Raw genomic sequence first — 15,106 nt, 5'->3', positions numbered from 1 at the left:
CATTGACTAATAAGATCTAGAATTACAAGTGATTTTTTTTTAGTTCTGAAGGTATAAGTTCCGGCAATTTGTCGACCAACCATCGGTTATAAACTATCTTAAATTTTCACCATGTTTAGATTTCGAAAATTCTTTGATTTTTAACTATGCCAAAATTCACGCCATAACATAATCGATTTCTTGACAGAATGGCGAAACAAAATGTCTGTCTCAAATAGAATTGAAGTGTCTTTTGTAACATTTAATTTTCAGTGTTTATTTTTATCGATAGTCTTCTTCTTTTTTTTATGCTTGATAAATCACGAATTCGTTGATGTAAAAAAATATAGTACATTGAAACGTCCCTCACTTTCTCCAAGTCCTTATCGAGAATAAAATTGCCAAAAATTTAATAAAAATATAGAACCTTTAAAAATTTCCTATTGCGTTTTCTGAACTGTCCAGTTGTTTTACAGATGTCTCTCAATCCCTCATTAGGAATTTCCATTTGTAGGACTGAATTCTTAAAACTAGATGAATTTCTCTACCATCTGAAGAGCCACAATTCTCTTACGGAATTGCCGAATTTTGAAAAATTATTAGTTTAAAAATGCTAGTGGAATAACTAAGTCAGGAAATGTCCGACCCTTAGTTGCGATAGCTGTTGAGATATGAGATCCTTTGATACCTATTTTTATTAAGATTTCAAAAGTGTCTTTAAAAAGGGTTAGAAATGTATCTCTGAACGCTCTCAAATGAGCTATTTCAACTAACAATTCTAATTTGTCGATTTGTATTTCACATAGGTTTCACAAGATCAACATACTGATTAATTATGAAATTGTCTTAATCATATCGAACAAAACTAAATTAACAGGTTAACTCTGCAAGGGAGCCGTGTCTCATTGTTTATTAAGAACCCTAATGGAAACGCTGAATTTCCGAGCCAATTCTCCATTATGGCCGATTCTAGCTAAGCGACTGCAACTTAAACTGCATTTCTTGAGTTAATAAACCTCGGGAATCGTAGTTTGTGCTCAGTTAGCCAAACGCTAAGCAAACTAAGAATTGTTTGGATTATTAGGGTAAAATATCTGGGCATATTAGGATGAGTACCTAGGGGGGATTGCTCCAAATGGAAATTTGTCTTGAATATTGATAATGTTATTAAGCAACCGTAACCAACACATATACACACTCAAAATTTGTAAAATCTTTCAATTAATCACTGCCTTTCTTGGGTTATATGAGCTTCTCGTAACAACCATTTAATCTGGAAGCTTATTATTGATTTTCGATGTGGGTATAAGAGTTGCACACTAGCGAATGTTCATTAAAGCTTATCAAATTGGAAGCTTATTGCAGGAGATTAATGTTCCATAAAGCCATTTGAATTACCTTGGAGTAAAGTATTAAATTTTCAATTGATTAATTACCAAATAATGCAAGTAATATCCACTTTTGCTCTAAATTGGCACTAATAGTAAGCAATTACAATAACTATGATAACTACTTCACTGCGAATATATACGTATAATGAATTTTTGTTAAGAATTTCTAAGCGGTTTCTTGACAATGGTGACCAGCATTTAACAATCAACTGCCGATAGGCAACATTCCATATCGCCCAGTCCGACTTGAGACTGTTGGTTTCTGAACAGAATAGTGAATCAACTTGTTCCTTTTTGTAGCGTTTATTTATGGCCTCTTTTAGCCTAACTTCAAAGGCTTTCCGCAAAATTAGTCTCAGTTTCTTATTTTATTAACAAAAATTAGTTCAGTTACCCTCACTTTTCAGTTCTAAATTGCACGTTTTCAATTCGTCTCACTGCTCACAAACTTCTAAATTTGAAATTGAAACTGTGAATTTCTACTATAACAAATATCACATATTTGATACAATTAAAGGGCGGGGCCCCTATTTGAATGTACCAGACACTTAATAAATTCTCTCTCGTTGTTATCACCATGACTCTATGACTATCGATTTTCTTCGAGGTAACCTTTAGGCCCTCTATGCATATTGTATTATGCTAATGGAAGTGTTTCGTGTTTCGTCCATTTGATTGAATGTACATTAGCTTGAAAGGTCGCATTGCTGGACAATATTTTGTTTTTATATGATGTCCTTTTGATTATTAAGAAGTTTAGATTGTTTATGCGCTTTGAACGCCTGTTGCTGTGATAAAACCGAATAAAAGTAACTGCCATCGTATCTGAAATCGGCAACATAAAACCTAGTTTTATACTGTTATGACCCCTCATTCAGGCCTTTAAGTACTTCGCTATCTTCTGAATATTTATCATTCGTAAAAGTCTGCGGAATTGCAAGTTTAGTGCGGCTTTTAGAGTTACTTTGTAAGATTCCTTGAGGTGCAGTTTTACGACCCAAAGTTATGGGGTCTCTAATTCATTATCAAATATAAAATATGTCTAATTGAGATATATTTCTTCGTCGTCAAATATTAGCATAGCGTAATGGTCGAATGTGAAAAGAACAAAAATGTTCTTAAAAATCACAGATTTCCAAATCGATGGGGCAACATTGCCTCTACCCATTCCTGTCAAAGCCTGTCATATGGGATGTTTTCTGAAATTAACACAAGTCGCTGCGTTCCCACTTCCCTGTCGAACAGGTCGAAAATCGTGGCAAACATAGACATATATATATATATGCCGAGAAAATATTGATTAGTGAAACGATTACCGTTTTCATCTGTGTCAATTTCAGTAACTTTCCAATCAATATAAAAGTCATTAAAAAGACATTTTAATTCCCATAATAGTGTTTTTGCCGGGGAGTTTGCAAGGCTACGCAAACAGGTCGTGATAGGGATGTCTTTTTAAGTCTCGGAAATACGAGTCTATTTTATTTTCTTAATTTTGTAAGTGCCTGTAAACGAGTCCGTTCAACTACATTACCAAAACTGTGGGCCCTCAACAGAGACCTCCCAGATCGATATGGGATTACTCGATTTACGCGAAAAACGAAGTTTTAAAAATGTAGCGACATTCTTCAAAAGTTCCAAAAACTGCTAGTATAATGTACACTTTCCTTGCCTTACTTATGTTCCAGGAAATAAAGGTTAATTAATATTGCCATTACTCACGCGAAAAAAAAACGAAATTTTCTCTTTACGACACTTTTTACACGAAATAAAACATTAATAGAAACTTAAATAATCTAATAAACAAATTTCTCCGGCCATTATCTGATGGTCGAACGTACCTCTAATATGCAGAGTAACCATTAAGAACTTTTTACTAAATTACGCTGCGAAATGAAAGCGAGACAGTTAATAATTCAGTAATGTACTGCCGCTGTGGACGAGTTTTCACTATGCGGACAAGGTGTCAAGAAATGTTATACATGTAACGACTTAAATTATACCATAACTTCAAAAATTACGAATCCGAAGAAAGTTGCACTGAAAGGAGCTTTTAAATTGAAGCAGGTTCTTATCCCATTTAGAATCCCTGAAGAGGCCACTTGACATGTGAAACAACACACAATGAAATGTTTTGTAAGTGCCAGAGCGTTGTCTTAATACGGCCATAAAACCAAGCCCTTGAGGCTTATCAGATATGGGGGCTTATTTGATAATCTCAGAAACATAGTGCGCTTTGTTCGCTTTCGTAGCTCTTTGTCGAATTTTCTTTGAAAACAAAGAAGTGCCTAAGCATTTGTCTTTTCTTATGTAGTGTTTGATCTTGCAACGTATTAAAGTCTTAAATTAGATTAACTAAACTAGTAACTAATCCATTGTTCCATAATTAAACTCATTCTACTCCCCGCTTATTTAGAATAATTGATTGCCAAGCAATTAACAGTACGTTTCAAGTATAATTTCTTGTGAAGTCAGGACTGTTATTGCTCGCAAAGAGTGCATAAGTAATTTCTTCTCAGAAGTTGCATAAGATCGTTCCACTGTGGATTTTTCAATGCGGGCGTGTGTCCTTGTCATACCGATAAAGGGTCGAAGTGGAATTAACATCGCGCCTAGAAACCCTTGAGGTCTGAGGCATCGGAAAATATTTCTTGAGACATCATTAAAAACCCATAGGGCCTCGGTCTCTGAATCTGCCTTTTGCGTCTCGAAAAAGGTCAAGTGTCTGTCTCCCAGGGACCTATTTCGATCAAAGGGGAATAATTCTGAAAGAAAGAGGAGCTTTTCAAATTTATTGACAGGCACCTCTTCCTTTGCGATGCTCACCCTGGTACGCAGGAGTGGTTATAATTTAAAGCGAACTTCTATTTATACCAACTATCGATTTTAAATTGAAGCCTTTATGCTAGAATGGTGTTTATTAGAGTCCATATGGAAGAAAATGGCTTTAATGGCTCTTTGATTACAGCTGTGTAACTGGACAAATTCATTTCCTTCAATAACCTAAGGCACATTGATTATTTTCCCATTAACTGATTTCATTTACAGTTTTAAGTCGTCCACAAGAACCTACTTCCTATAATGGCGTAATGTATAGTTCAATGAAAAACAAGTAGAATTCGTCATAAGAAGGACCACAAATCGTTGCCTTACAACTGTTTTTGGGTTACAACGTAAGAGCCATTTAATACCTGGTTCTTGCAGGTAGATGTTTTATGTTTAGCAATTTATCGAAAAGCAATTGGTTCCTGGGCCGGTCCTGTGAATAAAGACATTTTATCGGGCATTCCCCAAGAGTTGCAAGTGATTGGCACGTAAAACATACACGAGCATTAATCAATTTTCCTACTTTTATATGCAAAGGAAGGTTAATTAGTTAAATTCGACAGCGACGTTTACAAACAATCTATAAACTTCCAGGGTAGGACTTAGGTTGTTACAGTTGCGCAAAATGTTGCTTTGATTTTTAAGTTCTGAAATTGCAACTTTCATCTTCTAACGGAGTATCATTACGCCACTGTATATTTATCAAAGCATTTGCAACTTTTACCGTTTGTATAAAACACGTAAAAGAGAGATATTTTAAGAGACACCTGAGACATTTTCCAACTTTTTTTATAAAGCCTTAGCGGTGGGCCTTCTCGCGATGGGGCTCCACTACAACACTGTTTGCTGAGCAACGCACCTGCAAATTTTATTGCTTGTGCCCAATTCTTATGAAATGATTCATTCCGAAATTCCTTGACATCATAAAAAATTCACCTCGGTTGCTACAATGTTGCAATGCAGCCTTATGCAAAAATTATAGAAGTAACGTTTAATATGACCAACTGTTATTAAGGGGTAAGAATCTAAAATTGTGTGGTATGTCCAGGAATCTCAATACCGAATCGTAGGGGGGGGGGGGGTCCTTTATTTTTAAATAAATCGTTTTCTAATTTCAAACCGCCACAATCATTGGGACACTCTATACATATAAAAGCTCACGTCGAAAATCACAAAGGAACAATGTAATAAGTTCTTCAAGTGTGAATACCACTCGAGGCAAAAGACAAATAAAACGTATTCTCAAAGTCTTCCATTCTATTATTATTGGAATTTACACACGAGACGTTTGAGCATTGCACCAAAGCCTTAAGGCTGACAAATGCGACTGTCATACTCATTCCTGGTCTCACAATTATAGATAATTCACCCTGTAATAGTAATTTGCATACGTAGTGACCAAAGATTATTAAAGCAGAGGCTGTAGAAATTGCGCCTCATCTAGAGAATGGATGTAGTTGTCATTGTGTTTACATCGCAAGAATTGGTTTCCGAGAATGTAGTAAATTCTTGTGTCAATAATTCGACACAATAGATTACAGTTACTTGATGGGAGTTTGTGGCTAACCGTGGGAATTTTTAGGTTGGCCAAGACGAAAGCGGTTAATTTCTTGGACTGTCCTTGCTATTGTTTGACGTAATTTCCTCGGAGTTTTTATGTGTAAGTGTTACACTTACGGTTGTTCACACTTCGATCCACATTCACGCACAACTTCAAACTTCGAAATAAAAGCAACACCGAACAAAGTACAATTTGACTTTTAATCGACCTAAAATTATCGGCCCCAAAAACGTTATTTGATTATCAAAATTTGCAATTTTCACCACTGCGCCACATTGTCGTCGTTTATACCTGTGTACAAGTCAACTGCTCCTTGGCCACGTACTTGTCATTCATCGTGGGACATTAGATAAAGACCAAAAATGAGATCCTCCCCCCGTTTATTAACACCGCTAGGTACGCCTCTGCCTCGGGTTACTCATCCATCGATATATTTTGTAAGATGAAAATCCTGTTCAGTACTTATTAATTATTTACAAAAAAAATTAAAAACACGTTGACAACCTCAAGATTATACGTTTTTTTTTTCAATTCGCACTGTTTAGGAATAAAGAGCAATTTAATAGGTAGCTTGTCGTGTTAATGTATAGCTACTGGCGGCCATATTAATCATTCCAGCTGACAAGTTGATCTTATAATTAACAGGTTCGAGTTAAAATTGAACTCGGATTTTCATGTTGGTAGATTGAATGAAGAATCGCAAAGAGAAGGTACGCTTCGGTTACGCCACTGTTCCTTGTAGTCCTCGCCCGTAAAAACAGATAATCTAATAAACCATAATAACCGCCACAAAGCCAAAATTTAATCCAATTTTTGGCTAAATTAGTAAAGCCCAATGATACCCCCTGGGAGATGTTGAGGGATAAAAACAGGAGTTTTATCCTAATTAGGAGGATGGCTTGTAATCCGCCCTGAAATAATTATGTGATATTGCCAGCGGTTAAATCTACGAAAATGCGAATTTCCGCTCTAAATGAACATTTTCTGCACACTCGTAAAATACATAGTACTAGATTAAAAATCTTCAAATTCAAGGAAACTTAATTGCAGCTACTTCACGTTTCGACTAGTTTATATGCCCATTCATTTAAGGTCTGTTTCGATACTTTTGCTTACCATAATAATTTATTGCACTATGGGAGAAGCTGTGTGGAAGCTCTTTGATCTTGGAGGATTATGTGAATTCTAGGTGATGGGAATTCCATGGCGGTTCAGGTTATAATACTTGCCAGCAGTGGCGTAGCAAGAAACAGGTACGAGGGCGGAATATTTTATCGTAAGTCGGTTTGATTTCGATAGTTTGAGATTAGGTTATTGCTTAAATACTTTAAATGAATTTTAAAAAAATTTACATACAAAACGATGATGTAGCCATCGCGATAATGATTCACGTGAACGAGCCCGTATTTGAATTATTCTTACTGTAAATTTCCTGCTTTTTCTGCTTGTTCAGGCTAGATTTTTTCGCGATTCGAGGACAAAATAGCTGCTTTCAACTTGCGGATTTGACAGCCGATAATTCTCAAATCCAAGGCAAAAGTGGAAATTCTGTGAGTTCACTTGGGTGAAACCAACAAACCAGGACCCAGGACCTGCAATTTTTTGATGCTTTTTTCGGAGCAAGTTTTCAAAGAACATCGTTCGTGAGTGACAGTGTGCCCTATGAAAATCGACTCGGATGTCTCTACGGGTTAAAGCACCGAGTTCTTGGCCTTTTTTACAAATCTTTTCTCTGGGAATTCTCTTCTCGTTCTTATGATCGCGCTCATTCCATGACGCCATTGGATCATCTCAACAGATCCTCACCTACCAAACAACGTAACAATTTTCGTATTGTTTTCTTTTCATCGCAGCTTAATTCAAGATCACTACAATTCCATCGTCCTATTATTTTTATAATTTAGCGTGCAAATCGAGTATCGAAGCACCTTGTCCCGGATCTCTATTCGAGTGAGGTCTTACGCGTCGTTTGCATTGCGGTATACAAAATGGAAACAAGAAACCGGTGGATAATTGTACAATAATTGAAGCACTCGTGCATGTAATGCATGGTGTAAAGAGAGTTGTTAATAACTGAAATTTCACTATGACAACCAATCCTGGGGATTTGTTCAAAATGAAGAACTTTCGATTGGTGCTGGCTGGTGATTTGTAGCTGTTCAATTAAAACTCTCCACTTCCATACATCCAGCTGGTAATTGGCATCGGCAAAGATATAGGTGTGTTCCCATACAGAACGAGATAAAAGCAGTTATTGCAAATTACAACCGTGTATTCTACGTCATAGAGATCTGAAATATTAGCTCCCTATCGGGAACAGCAGACGCTAACAATTATTATTGCATAATGCATCGAAACTTGTATTATTGTTGGTGATCCGGATCCGTTCGGGGAACACTGTTTGATACAAGTAAACGGTGCAGCCTGCAAATATCTAGGCCAATTAATTTTAATGGCTTAATATACACATACAGCATTGTCTCTTGAATTTAACAGAATGCCTGTAATGGGGAACTCAAGTTATGATAGTATGTCTGATATGCAGATTATGCTGACAATAATTTGGAGTGGAAGGCGCAAAGACGGTAGTCAGCAATCGCCGTTGAATCGGTCTTCGAAGGTCAATCGGTTGACTCGCACTTTTGCCATATGATTCTCATAGCCATTTGTCATATAAGAGTGATTTGCCGCTCGGAGGAACCTCTGAAAGTGAAACTAGAGAGAGACCAGAAAAATTATTTATACACCCGTAGCGTTGTTAAATCAAATTAAATAGCAGTACGGCCAGTATATTGTAACATTCTCTAATTACTTTAGTTCTAAATGGCAGTATGCGAACAACTAACCTATAATAATTTTTTTTACTAAATCATATTGTTTATAAATGCTATTGCAAACTGTTTACAAACATTTCGTAGAATTAGACCGCGAAAGGCGTTATTCGTTGTGAATAACGTTAATACAGCAGACGTTCGATAATGTGAACTAATTAAAACCAAGTGTGGTTCACATTATCGAAATGTTTCCATTAGCGAACGTAATTTAAAAATTCAAAGATTTATTGAAAGAAACGTTTAATACTAACATACCTATAAAAAATTAACAAATATTCTTTTATTGTAGTAATAAGTAGTTATTAATTAGAAGAAAAATAATCAGCAATTTTAGTCTGCGTAAATTTGCGATTAGCATTATCTTCCAATGCCTGAGCCCGTAATTTACGAAGAACTAAAATATCCGCGTATGACACTTCTTTTCTTTCAGCCCAATCTAAAGCTTCATTAAATATATGTACAGCTTGGGCATCAGTCACCAAACTTTTTGCTTCAATGGAATCGTCTTCATCATTCTCACTGTTCTCATCTTTAGTAGCATCATTCGTTAGTTTGTCCTCGTTCCAAATATTAATATCAGCTGAGGTACAAACAGTGTTAGGATTCACTACTTTCAATAAATTAACAACATCCAATGATGCACTATTGACAATAGAGTCAACGCTGGATAGCAAACGTTCTCTAATTACACTTAAGGGAACATTCTCTTCTTCATTATCTTCATCATTGGTACTAAACAGCTTATTCCAACATTTTGCAATAGTTTCCTGATTAAGTTCACTCCAGGCCATATGTAAATCTGTGACAGCTTCTCTTAATGTTACTTTTTTTAAAGCATCAGATATGTTTTGAGGATTCTTAGACAAAACAGATGAAAGTAAAAACTTTCGATAGTACAATTTTGTTAGTCTTATTATATTCTGGTCCATTGGTTGAATTATTGATGTTACGTTAGGAGGCATGTACATAACAAAAATTGACCCATCTCTGCTCCTCAGTTGTTGTTCTGGAGGATGACATGGTGCATTATCCAATAGTAATAACGCTTTTATTGGAAGCTTCTGTTCTTTTAGGAAATTTTTTACCTACAAATTGAAAAACATCTTTAAATTATGCACAGATCATTTGTGTTTGTTTATTGTTATACCTGAGGAACAAAGCGCTTATGAAACCATTTCAGGAATATACCGCTAGTCATCCAGGCGGTTTTTGAACAGTCATAATCAACAGGAACTTTAAAATTTTTAAATGATCGTGGATTTTGTGCTTTTCCTATTACCAATGGTTTTATCTTGTGTGAACCATTAGCATTAGTACAGGCCAAAAACGTTATTCGTTGTTTTTCTGTTTTTATACCCGGAGCAGATTTTTCATATGATGCAGCGTAAGTTTTCTCTGGTAACATTTTCCAATAAAGACCACTTTCATCTGCGTTGTAAATTTGTTCCATTCTTAAATCTAACTCTTTAATGATTTTTATCAATTTTTCTTTAAATGGTTGTACTAATTGTGGTTGTGCTGATAATTTTTCACCAGATATAGATAACAGTCGAATTCCATATCTTCCTTTGAATCGTTGCAGCCAGCCATCACTAGCAACGAAATTTTCAGTTTCTTTCAGTTTTTGATTTAACAATTTAGCTCTCTCTTTAAGTATTTCGCCACTAATTGGAACATGATTTTCCCGCTGTTGTAAAAACCACTTATACAGAGAATTTTCCATTTTGGGTGCCTTTGCATTTTTTAAAGTTCTTCTATTTCCCGGTCCTCCAAATGTATTGCACGTTCTTTGTAAAAGTTGTCTTTTCATGCGCTTAATTTTGCAAATTGTTGCTTTTGATACACCATATTTTTTTGCTAATTGTGTTACTCCAGCGCCTAATGAAACTTCTTCTATAATTTTCACTTTCTCACTTAATTTTAAACATTTTCTTTTATACGACATGGATGCCATGATCGTAAAAATGTATTAACGCATGCAATGTATTGGTTGTTATAACGTATGTATAAACGTGTTCTAAACACCATCTACGACTGGCTTGGTTTGCCAGGTTTGTCGTACTTTCTTGCAAAGGTGAATCCCCAACATAAATCGGCGATTCACCGTCGCAAAAAGTTGTTTACGTCATCGAGCGTATACATTGTTTACATTATCGCGTGTTCCGTTTGATGCTATAGAACGAAGTATGTGTTTACATTAGCGCAAGTTTTAGTTATCCCATATTTACGTTATCGAGCGTCTGCTGTATTTTCTGGCATGGCCCCTAGCTTCAAGGTCCATCGTTCAAAGCTTCGGGTTACAGAGGGATCAATTTTCAACCATTCTTCTTGCAATAATTCATTCCAAGTCACTTTTTTTGCTTATTTCACGTTTTCTGATTCGTTTCTCTAATTCATACCATAAACTTTCTATGGGATTGATGTGTGATGACTGGAACGAATGCTAAACAGTTTTTGGTATGTCGCATAGGAGCCATTCCTGACTAACTTTCGCCGAAATATTCGGTGTCATTATCTCAGTAAAATGAATAAAATCCGTGCACGTTTACTTTTTAAGCACTCTGTTTCGGTCTGTTTTTGAGAGTATTCAAATAAACCATTTCATCGATGGTTCCTGGAATAATCATCAAGTTTCCCACGCCGTTGGCAGCCATGCAGCCCCCCAGACCATGCAAGAACCACCTTCGAGCGTAGCTGGTGGTCATTTCAACGAAATACATACTGCGTTAAATAAACTTACGTCACGAATTAAGACGCTATCTCAAAAATCTGATGGAGCATACGGTATACTGCTTTCATCAATAATAGATTTCTTCTAGCGACTGGTGAAAACTTTTTTATTACCCTTCGGACAGTATCGGGGTTTACTGTTTTTGACAACGTCTCTTCAATGTCTGCAGCCATATTTGGACCAATTATCCCTGGATCCTGTTGGACTTTCTCTACAATTTTTCCTTTCTTCTCTAAAAATCGTCTTTTTTTATCGACCTGTTCGCTTGCGATTAACGGCGGAATTTTCACTTTTGAATTTTTTTAATAACGCTCTGAACAGTTGCAAAACTCCTTTTAAACTATTTGCTCTATTCGTCGATATGTGTTACATACAGTGGTGAACATAAGTATGGAAACATTTCCTTAATCCAAAATATTTACTAACACCCTGTATATGAACAATAAAATAAAGTTGTAGTGTATTCTCAAATGCCTTAAGAATTTCGTTTATAAATATTGGGACCCTTACCTACTTTCGCCTCCATTAAATTTTTCGAATAAGTCGTTTGGTCCTTTCCATAAGTATGGAAACATTTTATCATTCGGCTTTAGAGTGTGGTATTGAAGTTAGTAAGCAGTTATTTGGCATCTTTCAACAAAATTTAAAGTAACGTTCATTAATTAAAATCCCCCTGTGCAAATATTTCAGTTCTGATTTGAAGAAGAAAATTATATTGCTGTACCAAAGAGGAATAAAACAAATTGACATAGCAAAGTCACTTAACATGCACCGAGGAACTGTTAGCAAAATTGTCAATAAATTTTTAAGAAGAGATACTGTATATCCGGCTTTGAAAATAGGGAGACCACGAAGAACAAATAGGAGACTGGATAAAATCATCATTCGAAAGGCAAGAAGTGATCCCAAGAAAACTGCCGTTCATATAAACAAGGAACCAAAAGAAGAATATCAGGATGTAGTGGTGTCAGACATGACCATTAGACGTCGTCTTTTGTCAGAAAACCTTCATGGCAGGCGTGCGGTTAAAAAACCTCTTCGTACAAAGCGGCACATAGAAGCCAGATTAAAATTTGCTAGAGAACATAAGGACTGGACAACAAATCAATGGTCTACGATTGTCTTTAGTGACGAAAGCAAATTTAACCTGTTTGGCATGGATTCTACTGGCTACGTAAGAAGACCTGTTGGTCAAAGATACGACCCCAAGTACCTAGTGCCTACTGTTGAGCATCGAGGTAGCAACGTGATGGTGTGGGGCTGTTTTCGACGGTCTGGCACGGGTCCTTCGACAAAGATTGATGGCCGAATGGATGCTCAATTGTATGTTCAAATATTGAAAACCAATTTGATACCATATGAATATGATCAGCTGCCATTGATGCGGATTTTCCAACAAGACAACGATCCGAAGCACACATCTCGTTTGGTGAAGAATTGGTTTTCCGAACAAAAAATCCGCACGATGAGTTGGCCTTCACAATCACCTGATTTGAACCCAATAGAGAACCTTTGGAACTATTTGGATAAATAAATTGGGAAAAGGAACATTAAGAACAGGGCCGATTTGTGGAACGCATCGGACGAAGAATGGGGACTAATCCCACCTGACTTTTGCGCAAGGCTCGTAGACTCAATGGGCAGAAGATGTCGACCAGTGATTGAGGCAAGAGGCTATCCACCGAAATATTAAATATAACGTTAAAGACTTATTATTTTTTTCAAGCTTTAATATTTTTTATGTTATTACGAAAATGTTTCCGTAAATTTTGTTCGAACCACATTTGGTCAATTAAAAAAAAAACAACTTACCAATAAATTGCATAAACGCGTTTTAGTGTTAATAATGTGTGTTATGACATGCGCTATTGGCATAGTGACCATAAGATAAAAAAATGTTTACATTATCAGATATGAAATAGAAATTATAAATGTCTCCGTACTTATGTTCACCACTGTACACGTGACCTAATTATCATCTCCCCTTCGGCAACTGTCGTTTCTCCCAATTTTCCACTCACCACGTCTTGGAACATTAAAAAAAATGATCTCTGATGCACTTTGCTTACGTTAACTTGCCACTATCAGCTCGTACAATTTGGAAAGAAATATCCGCAGATGTAATCGCCTCACTTTTCAGTACAGAATTGTCTTTTCATGGTGACGCAAACGTGTGAACACTTTTGCGACCTGATTTCATTACATGTTTGTAAACATTTTTCAATAGTATTTATAAACAATACGATTTAATTAAAAAAAAATTATAGATTAATTGTTCACGCGTTGCCGTTTAGATCTAAAGTAATTAGAGTAGGTTATAATTTAGGAGCCGTATTGAATTTCATTTTGTTTAACAACGTCACGGGTGTATAAATACTTTTGCTGCCTCTGTATATTGCCCAAGAGCGGAAATTTCCCATCTCTGACATGAAAACTGCCTCTTGTTTGCACTTGACGCAACTACTACAATAAGCAGAAATGAAAATGGCTAATAAATCTGGGCCATAAAATAATAAATTAGTTTCTCGTGTTACGTGTCACGCTACGTTGAAGATAATTATCCACAATTCAATGGCGAATTTCCCATCATTGTGATTCCGGCACTTTCCGTGTTTTCGTTATTACTTACGTAACGATTGCATTTTTGTTCGAACAGAATATTCTGTCACAGTTCTATTGAAACGCCATTTTATGGGTTAACATGATGTATGAGTTTAAAATGGCATAAACACGCTGTTTATAATGCACAAAAGGATTCATTATTAGCGATATACACCGAATGCCGCTAATGACCTCGGGTGAAGCCTTGAGTTGGGTTACGGGCGGCGACCTTTCGCAGACCCATATTCGTTTCGAAGGGGGGGGGATTTGGACCCGTCTTCCCCCGGAGTTGAGCCGATTAATTTATTTCGACTTTCCTTGGAATTCGTTTACACAGGGTGTCTACTAAATTTTGGCATTAATTTCAAGGGGTGATCCCTTGTCGCGTTTTATTAAAAAATTCCTAATAAACGTATGTCCCATCTTGTTTCATTTTCCGCGATGCAGGATGTCGGAGTTTAATTTTTTTTCGGTTTTTCGTAAATATTTTCGAACGTAAGGGCGATACCTCGATGAAATTCAGTATTGAGGGGTTTTCCGAGACGAGAAATTCAAATGTGACATCGGTTTTATCGCAATCGTACCAGTTTCACAAATCTTAAAGTTTAAAATCAGTCGTCTCGGTTTAAAGTCAGTCCGATGAAGTAACCCGTTAAATTGCTGAGTAGCACATATGCGAGTATGTATAATGCGCACCATTTACAAATATAACTGAATTCCCATTTTTATTATAGCCACGTGAACTTATGGATGCACCGGAACTTTAACTTTCTCCCATTGTTTTTTGTTGACACTTTATCCTAGCATCCTGCAACTGCCCATGCCCATGACACAGACATGGAAACAGTTTTCTTTGTTTTCAATTTTATATCAAGCCCTCGTTTTTAATTGTTTTAAATGGCGTATTTTGTGTTGAACGACCACTACACTTTTCTACCTTCAGAATATGGTTGTAAAATGTTTGCTCAAGAAAATACATTTTACGTGCTTGAATCCTTGTCCGGTGAGTTACCGATTAATTTCGTTTCATATGTCAAAAATGTTAAATGTCACTGTCATCTATGTTACAAATGTCACTGTCATTTATGTCACAAACGCTACTTATACTGGCATTATTGAATTTGAAGGTCCGATTTAAAAATATCCGGAAAAATGTCTCCCGTCTTGGTAAAATATTTCTGCGGTA

The 15,106-nt window shown here is 36.2% G+C and overlaps 2 protein-coding genes across 6 annotated transcripts in view; both read right to left on the bottom strand.

The window, feature by feature from the left end:
* Positions 1–15,106, bottom strand: part of DIP2 (disco-interacting protein 2) — a 130,739-nt gene that overhangs the window by 84,932 nt on the left and 30,701 nt on the right. The window lies entirely within an intron of this gene.
* LOC136344516 (jerky protein homolog-like) lies at positions 8,847–11,542 on the bottom strand. Its single transcript, XM_066292062.1, has 2 exons — positions 9,736–11,542; positions 8,847–9,673 (listed from the first exon to the last, which is right to left on the bottom strand). The coding sequence occupies exons 1-2, from the start codon at positions 10,540–10,542 to the stop codon at positions 8,891–8,893; spliced, it is 1,590 nt and encodes a 529-aa protein (XP_066148159.1). The 5' UTR covers positions 10,543–11,542; the 3' UTR covers positions 8,847–8,890.

This window comes from Euwallacea fornicatus, chromosome 17, assembly GCF_040115645.1.
Source record: "Euwallacea fornicatus isolate EFF26 chromosome 17, ASM4011564v1, whole genome shotgun sequence".
Classification (NCBI taxonomy): Eukaryota; Metazoa; Arthropoda; class Insecta; order Coleoptera; family Curculionidae; genus Euwallacea; species Euwallacea fornicatus.
This window is presented reverse-complemented; position numbering and strand designations above follow the sequence as displayed.

Coding starts and splice junctions, on each gene's coding strand:
- LOC136344516 (XM_066292062.1), bottom strand. CDS start 10,542: ATGGCATCCATGTCGTATAAAAGAAAATGTTTAAAATTAAGTGAGAAA. Junction 9,674..9,735: donor ATAAGCGCTTTGTTCCTCAG/GTATAACAATAA, acceptor TTCAATTTGTAG/GTAAAAAATTTCCTAAAAGA.